General features: G+C 42.1%; 3 protein-coding genes across 4 annotated transcripts; 2 read left to right on the forward strand and 1 right to left on the reverse strand.

The window, feature by feature from the left end:
- The first annotated feature begins 544 nt into the window (after positions 1-544).
- Positions 545-4,925, forward strand: LOC146964049 (putative histone deacetylase 1-B). Of its 2 annotated transcripts, none has more exons than XM_085767299.1 (14): positions 545-650; positions 1,402-1,514; positions 1,594-1,711; positions 1,800-1,874; positions 2,009-2,147; positions 2,254-2,395; positions 2,490-2,582; positions 2,667-2,775; positions 2,870-3,010; positions 3,587-3,695; positions 3,901-4,031; positions 4,132-4,302; positions 4,425-4,476; positions 4,573-4,925. In XM_085767299.1, exons 1-14 carry the CDS (start codon positions 599-601, stop codon positions 4,598-4,600), a joined length of 1,473 nt encoding a protein of 490 aa, XP_085623425.1. In that variant the 5' UTR covers positions 545-598; the 3' UTR covers positions 4,601-4,925. The 2 variants fall into 2 exon arrangements, with proteins under 2 accessions (XP_085623425.1, XP_085623426.1); XM_085767300.1 differs by having other exon boundaries at positions 4,132-4,284.
- Positions 4,926-5,573: 648 nt separating this feature from the next.
- Positions 5,574-9,517, reverse strand: tmem54a (transmembrane protein 54a). The gene is made up of 6 exons (XM_085767301.1): positions 9,355-9,517; positions 7,775-7,971; positions 7,490-7,549; positions 6,957-7,151; positions 6,710-6,847; positions 5,574-5,866 (listed from the first exon to the last, which is right to left on the reverse strand). Exons 1-6 carry the CDS (start codon positions 9,365-9,367, stop codon positions 5,735-5,737), a joined length of 735 nt encoding a protein of 244 aa, XP_085623427.1. The 5' UTR covers positions 9,368-9,517; the 3' UTR covers positions 5,574-5,734.
- Positions 9,518-10,855: 1,338 nt separating this feature from the next.
- Positions 10,856-13,457, forward strand: zpcx (zona pellucida protein C). Its single transcript, XM_085767866.1, has 9 exons — positions 10,856-11,334; positions 11,418-11,527; positions 11,594-11,670; positions 11,762-11,933; positions 12,018-12,123; positions 12,236-12,321; positions 12,387-12,472; positions 12,551-13,262; positions 13,374-13,457. The coding sequence occupies exons 1-9, from the start codon at positions 10,912-10,914 to the stop codon at positions 13,393-13,395; spliced, it is 1,794 nt and encodes a 597-aa protein (XP_085623992.1). The 5' UTR covers positions 10,856-10,911; the 3' UTR covers positions 13,396-13,457.
- The last annotated feature ends 103 nt before the right edge of the window (positions 13,458-13,560 follow it).

Below are 13,560 nucleotides of genomic sequence, written 5' to 3' on the forward strand. Positions count from 1 at the left end.
TGCTCACACTACTCACACTGCACATCCCATACACAGCAACAGCTAGCTACCATACAGTCAAGAGCAAGCAATAGATGGACAACAACACACATAGGCTACGTTGTTTCACTGATGTACAGTACACCTCCACTCAGCCCAGGAGCTACCCCCAAACAAAGTGGTATGGGAGAAAAAACCAGGCTTAATGCTTTTTCTTATGTTATTTTTTTTACACCCTTTCCTGATACAGTTTTAACCAGCTTGTTCATAGCCATTCTTGAAGACACAGTCAATGAAAAACGAAGTTATTTTTAATTTTCATTCATTCTATTCTTATTTTATTTGATTCTTATTGAGAAATGTGACAGTATGCTGGCTTTTCAAATTCATATTTCTGATGAAAACAGTGTCAGTTTTCGTCACTACTGTTTAGATTTGGCCCTATGATTTGGCCCCTCTTGTGTGACGCCCCTTTGACTGTGTAGATAAGAGTCTGTCGCCCCCTGTCGACCGCAGGCAACACGACACCCCGTTGATTGGACGCGATACAAACTATCCGCCTCTTGTCGCTGTTGTCTCCTGTGGTGTGAGCGGTGAAAGCCTTGCCAAAAAGACTAAAATGGCGCTTACTTCTCAAGGAACAAAGAAAAAAGTTTGCTACTACTACGACGGTGAGTAATCTGCAGGACTTTGCTTTTTTATCAGCCGACGCACTCATCAGTGAAACCGGCCACTTTGCGCCGAGTGGAGGTTGCAGCAGTTTATTTCACCTCTTGCTAACCTGGCATGTTAGCTAACCTAGCTGTAGCTCGAGTCTCCGGCGCCTCTCATCAGTCTCACAACGAGACCGCACACACGCACACTTAAAAGCACTAACGTTAATACTATCTGCACTGTTTCCGTAAATACACCGCTTGCTTTGTAATGTACTGTTTTACGCTTTCACCCACCAGACCTCAGTAGTTTAACTGCACTAGTTATCGTTATTAGCCGTCGAGCTAACAATGGGAGTGCGAGTACTTCATTGTCGCCGCAATTAACGTCAACGCCGAGCTAACATTAAAACGGCTGGCGCTGCCTTCAAACACCGGGTAGATCGACGGAAAATTACGCTTCCGTCGTTTTTCTTGGTGCAGCTTCACAAAGCGGCCGCCGTGTTAATGTAGCTGTGTAGTTTGTGGAGTTGGAAAGTCGGTATTTTGACTAGAAAAGTGAGAGGTCCGGCTGCAGCATCACAACACATGCAGCTCAGCACTGTTGAACTCCTGTACTCAAGCTTTTCAGTGTACGGACGTCTTTTGCCCAGAGACCCACAAATTGTGTTTCCTGTTTACTTTGTGCTTGCATTTGTTCCTGTTATTGCGAGGGATAATTAACCCAGTAACTCAACACAGTGTGTTTAATTTGTTCTCCTTTTTGTAGGTGATGTTGGAAATTACTACTATGGCCAGGGACATCCCATGAAGCCCCACCGTATCCGCATGACACACAACCTGTTGCTCAACTATGGCCTGTACAGAAAGATGGAGATATACGTATGTTTATCTACAGAAACAGTTTTAGCTCAGTCAAATCTCCGGACTTGCTTTCTCATTTGTCCTCCCATGTTTGCAGCGTCCGCACAAAGCCAGTGGTGAGGAGATGACCAAGTACCACAGCGACGACTACATCAAGTTCCTGCGTTCAATCCGCCCAGACAACATGTCAGAGTACAGCAAACAGATGCAGAGATGTGAGTTGGCTGCAGAGGTGCCATTGAGTAGGTCAGCTGTGAAAGTAAAAAAAAAACTGTAACTTAACTCTGTGCTGTTGCTTTGCAGTTAATGTGGGGGAGGACTGTCCAGTGTTTGATGGTTTATTTGAGTTCTGCCAGCTCTCAGGAGGGGGCTCTGTGGGTAAGTTGTTCCTCTTAAAAACTGTTCAGACTCGCATGCTGTGTTGCACAGTAATCTCGCCATCACTGTCCCAGTAATCTGTAAAGTTTTAGTATAAGCTGGCTGTTAATTCTTCGCTCCTCTCTGTGGTCCAGCTGGTGCCGTCAAGTTGAACAAACAGCAGACAGACATCGCTATCAACTGGGCTGGAGGCCTGCATCATGCCAAGAAGTCCGAGGCTTCTGGGTTTTGCTACGTCAACGACATTGTGCTGGCTATTCTCGAATTACTGAAGTGAGTACACAAGCCTCTTTGTAGGATTTCAAGTACAGGGTTGCTTTGTATGAGTACATGGTGCTGTTTGGATCAAAATAACAAGAATCTTTCCTCCCTTTTCCAGGTACCACCAGAGAGTCCTGTACATAGATATTGACATCCATCACGGCGATGGCGTGGAGGAAGCCTTCTACACCACGGACCGTGTTATGACAGTTTCCTTCCACAAGTATGGAGAGTACTTCCCTGGCACAGGCGATCTGAGGGTAAGCTTTGTCTTCTGCTCTTTCTTTTTTTTTATCTATAAGTTGTATTTTCAGTCATAATACCGTGTGTTGATTGTCATCCTCTTCTCTGCAGGACATTGGTGCTGGGAAGGGTAAATATTATGCCGTGAATTATCCATTGAGGGATGGGATTGACGATGAGTCATACGAAGCCATATTCAAACCTGTGAGTAAATGATTTGTTTACCGTCTGCGTCTCCTTCTTAGGTTCAGACACATTTGAACGTGGTGGTGGTTGTTGTTTGTGCAGATCATGGCCAAAGTGATGGAGATGTACCAGCCCAGTGCGGTGGTTCTGCAGTGCGGTGCTGATTCTTTGTCAGGAGACAGGCTCGGCTGCTTCAACCTCACCATCAAAGGTGAGTTAATCAAATCATTTCTGCCCCCATGGTGTTAAAATATTATATAAGTGTTATCCCACAATTATTCATGTTTTTTCTCATTTCTGCTCAGGCCATGCTAAGTGTGTGGAGTACATGAAGAGCTTCAACCTGCCACTGTTGATGCTGGGTGGTGGAGGCTACACTATCCGTAATGTGGCCCGCTGCTGGACATATGAAACTGCTGTGGCCCTTGATTCCTCCATCCCCAACGGTGAGTCTGAATGCCCATGGATGTAGGTGGTGTGGTTTTCATTTGATGTCGGAATCATGTGTCATGTGGCTCATCTGGGAGAGTGTGTATCATTTAGCCTTAGTCCTTACTGCTCTGGCACAGTCTACTGGTTGCAACTTCTTACACGTTACATGTGTGAACATTATTTAGAAGTTCTATATTGAGTTTTAAAGCTGTACAGAAAAGAAAATTGAATTTGAGTCCACTGTGGGACTTAACATTAGTGTAATAACTCATCTATCCCAAAGTTTGTGCAAAATTCAATTTTTGATAAAATCCGGGATGAAAGTGTTGTATTTTTTTTTCGCATTGGATAATGCAGGTGCACAAATTATTCATCAGCCACTGGTATTGGATCTGTCATCCGTCAATCAAACGTCTGAGACACGCACACACACACACCGAGCTCGGTCTCCCCCCAAGCATTGAATAAATATCCCGCCTGCTCGATAACAACCAATCAAATTTGTTTTCCTTACTAGGGTAAACTCGGCGCGACAAACAGGACAAACGGCCATTTCTGTACACCTCTAACAATTCCTCTCTACTCCACAGAGCTGCCATACAACGACTACTTTGAGTACTTTGGACCGGACTTCAAGCTGCACATCAGCCCCTCCAACATGACCAACCAGAACACCAACGACTACCTGGAGAAGATCAAGTGAGTCGTCAAATTCTCTTTTCATTCCTGAATGTGTGTTAGAAACTGTCAACACAAGATGCACAATGCACAGTTTGGGCAGCAGTTACACTCTCTATGTGTTTCCTATATTGTGATTGGATGTTGAGACTTTAGTCACATCATAGGTAAAAGTCGGTCTCACATTGTCTTGTGTTCAACATGGTCAATCTTTTTTATCCTCAAGGCAACGTTTGTTTGAGAACTTGCGTATGCTGCCTCACGCCCCGGGGGTTCAGATGCAGGCCATTCCTGAGGACGCTGTGCAGGAGGACAGCGGAGACGAGGAGGAAGAGGACCCCAACAAACGCATCTCCAGTAATGACCTTCTCTTAGTCATTGTCTTCTTCTGTCATGCAGTCTACACAAAACTGTAGCATCATGTGTTGATTTAATCCTGTCCTGTGATGACGTGCAGTCCGCGCTCATGACAAAAGAATAGCCTGCGAGGAGGAGTTCTCCGACTCAGAGGATGAAGGTGAAGGAGGCCGCAGAAACGCAGCCAGCTTCAAGAAAGCCAAGCGTGCCAAAACCGAAGGAGAGAAAGAGGGAGAAGAAAAGGAGAAGAAAGGTGAGGAGGAAACAAAAGGTATCTATTCATTTTTTTCCATTCCATCATACGGCACTCTTTTTTTTAATAATAAAGAGATTTTATTTGAACCTTTTAAACTACCACCATGATGGCTATGAGTTTGTTCTTTGTTGTTATAGAAGTAAAAGAAGAAGAGACTGCACCAGAGGAGGAGAAAATGGACACATCCAAGTGAGAAAACACTGCACACACTGATTGACCATGTTTTCCAGCAAGTGGCTGATGGGAGAGGGAATGTTAATCATTGCCTTACTCTGGCTCCTTTAGGCCAAAAGAGGAATCCAAGACACCTTGAGGTCCTCGGCATCCAAAGATGCCAGAGCAGCCGATCAGAACGGATCACAACAGATTTTTTTTTAGGTTGATCATCTTTCCAGGCTGCTCCAGGGGAAACCGCTGAAGGACTAAATCTTTGTAATGACAGATCCTACTCCCTCAAAATGGGACAAGGATCAAACCATGTTTTTTCTAGGACAACTTTTCAACTTTGCTGTTTATGGACTAGAGTCAAAATGAGTGTTTTTGAGTATTGTTTTTTGTATGCTTTCTTATTTTTTTTCGTCTTGAATCTTTTTAAGCGATCACATGTGCTTTTCCCTTGTGAAGAAACTCTGTAAAAATGGCTTAGTACATGTATGCTTTTATATATCTGATTGATTTAATTTATTTAAATCATAGATATTTTGGCTACTCTGTTATGTTTATCAGTCCCACATTAGTCCTGTGCCTTTTGAATACGTAGTTGAAGCATGTTTGTACTAGCCTTTTCTGTAATACCTTTTGTGTCACTGGTCTTGCCTGTTAAGGTCACCAAGAATGGTTAAGAGGGTTGTCTAAACCTATATACCTCTTACATGTCACAGTGTAAGTGTATTATATTCTTATATCTAAGGTTATGATGGGATGTGTCCTTTACTGACACAGACATTTCTTTGTTAAATTTCTGTGACTCAGTCCAGTATCAGGTTTAAATTCCACTTAGGTTGGGACTTGAATGTCCAAGATACTGTACAGTACTCAAGATGAAAGCCAGAATTCATTCATTTGTTGTATATATTTGTATAAGTGTTTTACAAGAGAGCTTGCAAATGTCCTTTAAATCTGACAAACCAGGTGTGTTGACCACATTTTAAAAACACCAATAAAAACTGCCATTAAAAAAAAGTCATGTGAATTTGGTCTATGAAGTTGTGAGTTTTTTCAAAAATAAGATAAGAGTCAACATACAGATGAACAGACTTTCTGTATTCTTTTTTTAAATACATTTTCAAAATACAAACAAACAAAAGCTGACCACACCAAACCAAACCAACAACACAAAAACTCATTTTATATGTACAGGGGATAAAATGTTGTTTTTCTTGACATTAGTTCTACATGTCTTTCCTGTGTAACAGAAGTCGCAGCAGTCTCATTAGGTTTAGCTGCCTCAGAGCCAGTCACTCTGCTCCACTGCAGTGTTGCCGTCCAGCAGGTCTTCCTGCTCTGCAGGCTCAGCTTCATCTGCCATCTCTGAATCTCGTGCTGGTGGTGAGATTTCAACACGTCTCTGGATGCGCACCTAAAATGGCAAATTAATACCAGCATTAGGGGCTAACTCTTCTTCATCTCCTCAGCTGAGCAGAATTGAATTGAATTCCTTTGTATTCAGAAGGTTCAAAGGTATTTTATAAAGGTTAGGGTGGGGTGGGCAACAGATGGTGTGATTAATATACATCAGTCCAGTTTACAATACCAAGTTACTCCAATGTTGGAAATAGTTAAGAATTTATACTTGAGCAGCACAAATGAAACTAGCGTTTACATGCAGTGACGGTGAACACATCCATTGCTGCAGCCATGAGCCATGTGCTCTTTCAGTTTACTACTTTCAGGATCAAACCATGTGATCGTGTACTGAGACAGTGCATCAGATGAGTGACACAGTTACCACACTGCAGTGTTAAAGTTTGCCTTGTCAGCAGGTCCAGACCGCTGCTTTCTATTTGTCTGTATTAAACTCAGTGTCACATTGAGTGTTGGAGGAGAGGATGAAGCAAGGAAGTTCACTGTTACAATTTTGACTTGATGTTTATGCTGCTACTGTGTTTAAGGACTTGCATCAGAATAGGAATTGTCACCTACGGCTGTAATACAGTGTTGATATAGTATTTTCAAGACATTGCTATTCAGCCTCAATTTGGAAAAAATATGGCATTGAGTTATACAGGAATGTACTCATCTCTGTCTCATTTACATTTGTGCAGATAGAACATATTTTTCACATTCAATAAAGCAAGTGTGAAACTTCAACTGAAATGTGTTACTGTAATGCGACACAACAACTTATGCTCTCACTACAGACGCACACTTCCTGTGACAGACACTGCAGATCGACAGACTCAGTGATGTCATGGCGGCTCACCCTCTTAGCCTGGATCGGCTTCCTCCTGCACGGACAGAGGTAGAGGAACGACGTGCTGGCGGCAAAGCAGCGGAGCGAGAACACCATTTCCACCACGGACATCACAATGAGGGGCACCCACAGAATGATTGTGGTCGCCTGGTCAACAGTGAAAAGTATGCCATGGTGAATAACTCTGATTTGTTTCTTTCGACACTTCAAATACACGTCAAAACTGCCAGTGAGTAAATATTTGCGTTCAACTTACATAGATGCGGGTGGGGTCAAAGGGGCATTCGTATGTGATGCTGGAGGAGCCGACGTTATTACTAATGTGCCTGCAGTGCGTTAGCAGGCCTTTGCCCTTATCAAGAATGGCTTTCACCATGGAAACGGACAAGCCTACAGTGGAGGCAAGCGCCAAGAGACCAGCCAGGAAGCCAAAGACCAACAGGACCCACTGCTGCAGAGACAACATGATAACAAACTCAGTTTAGGTAAAAAATTAAAAGAAGTTTTGTGAAACATTTTCCCCAAAGAGGATAATGTGCTTTGTCAAGTAGATGGGAAGTAGGAACATCAAACAGGAATCACAGCTGAGTCCCTAAAACACATCTAACATTTAAATGAATTCTTTATTTGCATATACGTGTTGTCTTTATTTAAACAGATCTTCCATATCCCCGCACATCATGAACACAGGAAAAAAACGGCAAAGGGCAAGTTCTAACAGAAGCCAGAAAATGACGTAATGCAAGTGCTGATTGGACGAAGGCAATAACAGGGGGAACAGTTATTTACCAGGATCCTGTTTTTCTTGTTTTTCGACAGGACAATGGCTGTTATCCCACTGATAATCCCCTAAAAGACACAAGATGTTACATGTACAGCAAAAAAGACACATCCTTCATCATGTATAGAACATACAATAGTACAAGTCAAAATGGCTCTGCTTAAGGATTAAGAGTATGTTCATTGACACAAGGTCAAGGTATAAGCAAACTGCTGCCTGGTGCCTTTAAATAACTATGGCCAAAATAATATCAGATCATTTGTATGTTTTTATGCAAATGTCCTGCAACTTACTATCAAGCCTGCCACAATGGCAATGACATTAGAGATGGCGAAGACCATGGTCCGGGCCTGAGAGTGCACGTTGATGTGCCTGAGCACAGCGCCGTGCACCAGTGCTCCAAGAAGAAAGTTGACATGGCCCACCAGAACCAGCCCCAGCCCCATCTTCATCAGGGCCTTGTTGTCCTTGAGGCTGGCACAGCATACTCCTGAAGGAAGCAGAAAGGTGCTCACATCATCATCTTAACTTAGGTCTCAGCATCCTGACTTATATATCTATACATAAACAGCTAGTTCATTTACAGCAAGTATATTTTTGGGGGCTTTTTTGCCTTTTTTTTTTTTTTTTTTTTTTTTAATGTAAAGCACAGTCGAGAGAGAGAGAGACAAGAAATGGGGCGGCAGAGTTCAAATGATGTGTCTATGTGTTATTATTATGTAAATACCAGCTGCCTGTAAGTATCCGTATGTGTTCCTGGCAGAAAGGTTTTTAAATATAGAAAGAGCAAACTACGCACTACAGCGACAACTGTGTGAGAAACTGACTTTTCTGGAGCGTTGTGGTTTCAGCAAAGCAAAAAGGAAGCGGGCCTGTGGTTAGTAGGCCTACGCCGTATCAACACACGAGAAGAAGGCAGACACCACAATTACCCCCGACCCCTGCAGAGACGGCTGAGGACTTCATTCACTGCACGCAGCGAAACTCTGCAGCTATGGTGACGACTTGGAGATGGGGGTCTGACCTAAATTATATTGCACTATTTTGTTCCCTCCTCTGGGGACAGTTGAAACGACACCCTTAAAGACCACGTAGGCCCCTCCTGGCCCTAACAAGAAGACAAAGCTTTGGGTGGAGTGTTCAAACATTCACCACCTGGCCTGAGGGGTGAGCCACACAGATAATGGCTCCTCTCCTGCTGCTGGGTGCTGTGGAAATACTCACTGTGTTTTAAGTCATAATATTGTTATCCATATTCTAACACTGTGGTGTACAGGTGAACAGGATCCTATGATATAATATTTGCATTATGTACATATTCATGTAGTTGCTGTACAGGCACCACACTTGTAGGCTATCTCTTTGATTCCATTTGGGTATTACCTTCTCTGATAGGACCAGCATATTTGTTAAATGTTTGATACTTTTTTAATTTCTTTCTTTAACTTTAGTTAGTTAAGTAATAAGAAAGGATAGATAATATGGGGCCTTCTAAGCCTAGGCAGCCCATATCATGAATCCTATGCAATTGTACTTTTAGTTTTATTTGGGGTGAAACTCTTGATAATGTACCACTCCTATGTAAGGTTAAATAACCAATTAACTAATAAGTTGTAGCACAGGTTTTCACGGTAAAGCCACACACACACACACACACACACAGACACACACAGACAGACACACACACACACACACACACACACACACACACACACACACACACACGTTTTTTTTTTTACTCCAAACTCCAAAAGAAGCTGCACCACCTCTCCTCTCTGAGCTTCGACTACGAACAGACCACGCCTAAAGACTGTGTATCGCTCCGCAGCCCTAGTCTGTAACTTTACTGAAACAAACATATAAATCCACTTACCTAAGTAAACCATGGTGAATTTGATGTCTTCTCACTTCATATTACTGTACAAGTTGTATTAAAGTCATTTCTGACAGCTTGTTGACTCGCTAACGTAACGTTGTCCGTGTCTTCCTCAACTGCCGCTCACCTGCACGCACCCGCCTACCTGTGTGGAAGCTCCGCCCCTCATTCCTTTACAAATGACATATATCTGGGGGCGATTGGAGGTGGGGCATTATCTAGCCGCTAAAAAATCATTCAGCTCTAATCCCACAAGCAATAGAAGTAAAACAACAAGTACATTTTTTTTTAAGTTATTTTTTTGCTCATTAAAAAAACAAAACAAAACGTTTGTCTGAGATTCTTTAGGCTACTGCAGGATGCTTAGTGCAGTACATTACTCTCTGAAATAATGATGAACCTGCTTTTGACTCATTTTTGTTCTCTCTGTTTGCCAATAAAAATACACAGTCTATGTAGCCTGCGTGTGTTACATGCCTATAAAGTCAGTAGGCTAATTGTAATGTCTGATCATGAATGGGATTTTTTTTTAACTTGGAGTGAACCCTCATGATTATATGTCATCCTCTGTCATTTGTGGTCTCTGTATCCCTCCCCTCCTTTTCTTTCCTTAGTAATAATGTCCTGGTTATTATTTCTGTTTATCTTAATCTTTTTTTCTTCTTCTTCTTAATAATGGGAACAGATTCAATAAGGGTTGAAATCATGTAAAAGTGTAACTGAACCACATACATACACCCTAACCCTAACCCAATATGTGACATCCTATCATACAGTACAATATGAAACCCTAAATTCTATTAATTAATTAATCTTATTTATGAATGATTTATTTACAAGTTACACACTATTCAAGAATATGAAGGAATGTGTATGGGATTAAGTTTCAGTTCAGTTCAGTTCAGTCTCAGTTTAAGAAAATGTTTAAAAAAGAAAAGATAAGTATTTACAAAAAAGAAGAAGGAGAAAGAGAAAAAGAAGGGAAAAAAAGAAAAAGATAGATAGATGAGTGGTGTTTACCGTTATTTTGTTTGTTTGTTTTTTTGTCATTACTATGTTTCATTATCTTTAATATTTTGAAACAGAGAATAATATTGGTGTTGAAGTAAGCCAATGAAATTTGTAACAGAGAGGGGCAGGAATTATGAGTTTTTTCTTCATCCTGCTCCTTTTCATTCATGATGAAAATGTGTACACAATGTATATGTGCAACTATGTGAGAACCATGAATGAAATAAATCAAAATGAAATGAAATGAAATGAAATGAAGCTTCAAAAATGCTAAATATGTGAACTATTTGTAGCGTGGATCACATGGACAACAGAATCAATGCCTTTATATTTACATTCTTTATGCCTCTTGTATGACAATAATACACACAAAAAGATCCCCGGCTCCCCTGCTAAGAGTGAAGTTTCAGAAACCCATCTGAACAGCATGACTGCCTCGTTAGCCTGATTGCCAACACCTGCCCCTCCTGCCCCTGCACCTTATTAACAGCACAGGTGTGTGAGTGGAGGTGACTGGGTGCTCGGCCTGTTGTGAGGGCTGCAATGGGGATCATAGAGATATTCCTTTGCATTTTTGTCGGACATTGTGTTGTGGCTCAGCCAGTGATAAAAGAACAGGATGACAGGATGTTTTTCCAGAATTTTCCAGGATTTTTTGACAACCTCATGTCTTTTCCATTTGAAAGAAATTTTGATGCGACACCATATGACACCATCTTCAGCTCCTGGAGAACCTGGGCTCCTGACTTCCACATGCTAGCTGACATGGCTCCCATTATGAATGTTCCCAGGATACAGGTGTTTTGTGATGAATCTCAGCTAACTGTGGTGATTGATAAGCAATCCTATGGCGTGGTGCTGACTGCAGAGGAGGTTCAGCTGGGTCCCGGCTGCTATAGCAACAGAGAGCAACCAAACCAACTTTTCTTCACTTACAGTGTCAATGAGTGTGGGACTGCACATGTAGTAAGCTGAACCCCATTCCTTTCTTGTTACTTAATTTCCTCCCTGTTTGTAAGGCTTTTCTGAGACCGCCCTCTGTCCTGCAGGTGGAAAATGGTTTGAAGATGTTCAAAAACTCTCTCCATTTGAATCTCAGAAAACGTCTCACCAGGCAGCAAACTCCTTCCACAGTGGACATCTTCTGCTTCCCAAAAAGGTGAGATACTAAAACATGTTAAAGGTAATGACTAACCGTACTAAAGACAACTGCTTGTCTTTTCAGGTCTTACAACTCGGGCATCTTTACCTCTGTGGCTCCTTCTGAGAGTGGCCCAAGCTTTAATATCAAAGCCATGAATCGTGAGTTATTACCCGAGTCAAAAAGATGTTGTTAGGTTGAGATTTGTATTTGTTGATACAATGTTTGCTTTTTTTGTTTTGTTTCCTGCAGCTTCCTTTACCAGTGCTGCAGAGTCAAATGTTTATGAAAGAGGACAGGTTATAAACCTCCAGGTTTCTGCCAAAACCAGGCCTGATCAGCAGCTTTTCATCCAGTCCTGCTTTGCCTCTACCTCCCCTGAGCCTCAGAGCAAACCTCGGCATGCACTCATCATGAATAAAGGGTAAGCAGCCAGTCCAGTGTTCATCATCTCTCCACATGCTGTGTAATTTTTTTCTAATCACCTGAGAGACCTCTTCCACCCCAGGTGCACGGCCTCGTTGGGTTCTCCTCATCCTGTCATACAATTTGTGGCCTCCGGCAGAGGGGATGTGGTTAATTTTGTTCTGAACACATCTTATGTTATTTCTGAGGTGAGAAGCCATGACGGGTTTCTCTGGTTTATGCTGTACTCGTATATGAACTCATGATTATATATAAACTTATATTATACTTGATTATACTTTCTTTTTTTTCTTCTTGAAGCTGTACATCCACTGCAGTGTGCTCATCTCAGACCAGGGTGAGACATTTGGCTCCAAATCCTGCAACTACAATGTCATCCAGTCGAGGTACAGTACATGGTAAATGGAAGTGATTGTGTCCTCTTTGTTACTGACAGATTTTTCTATCATAGATGGGAAGCCCTGAGTGGAGATGTCGGAGTGTGTGAGTGCTGTAGTTTAAAATGTAAAGGCCCATCAGTCAGACATTTTCCTGAAGGTCAGTGCTTTATTATATCACCAAGTAGAATAAATTGACTTGAGGGATCTCTGTCATCTGAGTGGCATGTCATTTCAGATGCCAAGGCTACAGTCAGCACTGGTGTCTTGGTCATTGTGGACAAGATGAGCCCTGAACCCGATGTCTCTGGACCAAAAGCTACCACTCCAGTCCCTCTAGACCACTCCATGCTCTCTGATGCTGCAGTGTTGGACAACACAATAGTTTCTGGTACTTCCATGTCAAGAGGAAAGTTCATCTCTCCTCTACAGGGAGTAGTGGTTGTGAGTCAGGATCCAGTGGACACTCTGACCCTTTGGCTACCTGGACAGGTGCAAGACACTGAACAGGGCGGCAATATCGGTTCACAGTCCAAAGACAGTTTGACAGTCGAGTTGGTGTCAAAGGACCTTCCTGTGCCACAACCTCTGAGCACAGATCAGGAGTTGTCTCATCTGAATCCACCCATGAACGAGATCATCATCCCTGTGATGACTCAAGATGACCTAAACCGGATTGATTTTAAACAAATGGGTGAGGAGCCGTCACAAATGCCAGTAAATGCTGCTGTGCTTCCCCAAGAAGGAACAGATGATGTCCTACCAGTAATTCGTTCAAAAATCCAACTTTCCAAAGGCCTGGATGGGTCCCAGACACTGAGTTATGAGGAAGATGTGGTAAAGAACCAAGAAGTAAAAGGTGGGATCAGAAGATATGGGATGAATTGGCTTAAAAGAAATCAGGAGCCCAGGCCAAGAGGGCTGCACTCAGTTTTCTTGGATTTGTTGAGGTACATAAACTTGGTGTTTAATATTTGAATACTTATAGTTACAATTACTGTAATGTTAAGTTCTTTTCTTTGTTTGTGAATATCTAATGTGTTTCTCTCTGTTCTTCTCAGGAGGATGGACAAGGCAGAGTAAACTGCACCTCAATATTTTATGATGGCACTTTAACTGAATAAACTTACTGCAATCAACTGAATGCCTCCTCCAATGTTTTCCCTTCTGCTATAATAAACTATTTATTAGTAACTTCCCATAAAGAAACATTGTCCATAGTAGGCTATATTACAGTATGCTATAAGC

This window comes from Trachurus japonicus, chromosome 22 (genome assembly GCF_045865225.1).
Source record: "Trachurus japonicus isolate A0001 chromosome 22, Traja_1.0".
Lineage (NCBI taxonomy): Eukaryota > Metazoa > Chordata > Actinopteri > Carangiformes > Carangidae > Trachurus > Trachurus japonicus.

What these genes read in the sequence shown, in the direction of transcription:
- LOC146964049 (XM_085767299.1), top strand. Translation starts at nt 599, where the DNA reads ATGGCGCTTACTTCTCAAGGAACAAAGAAAAAAGTTTGCTACTACTAC. An exon ending in AGTTTGCTACTACTACGACG is followed by an intron (nt 651 to 1,401) that starts GTGAGTAATCTG and finishes TCCTTTTTGTAG; the next exon opens with GTGATGTTGGAAATTACTAC. An exon ending in GACTACCTGGAGAAGATCAA is followed by an intron (nt 3,696 to 3,900) that starts GTGAGTCGTCAA and finishes TTTATCCTCAAG; the next exon opens with GCAACGTTTGTTTGAGAACT.
- tmem54a (XM_085767301.1), bottom strand. An exon ending in TTGACCCCACCCGCATCTAT is followed by an intron (nt 6,848 to 6,956) that starts GTAAGTTGAACG and finishes ACTGTTGACCAG; the next exon opens with GCGACCACAATCATTCTGTG. An exon ending in AGCCGATCCAGGCTAAGAGG is followed by an intron (nt 5,867 to 6,709) that starts GTGAGCCGCCAT and finishes TTGCCATTTTAG; the next exon opens with GTGCGCATCCAGAGACGTGT.
- zpcx (XM_085767866.1), top strand. Translation starts at nt 10,912, where the DNA reads ATGGGGATCATAGAGATATTCCTTTGCATTTTTGTCGGACATTGTGTT. An exon ending in AGTGTGGGACTGCACATGTA is followed by an intron (nt 11,335 to 11,417) that starts GTAAGCTGAACC and finishes TCTGTCCTGCAG; the next exon opens with GTGGAAAATGGTTTGAAGAT. An exon ending in TACAATGTCATCCAGTCGAG is followed by an intron (nt 12,322 to 12,386) that starts GTACAGTACATG and finishes TTTCTATCATAG; the next exon opens with ATGGGAAGCCCTGAGTGGAG.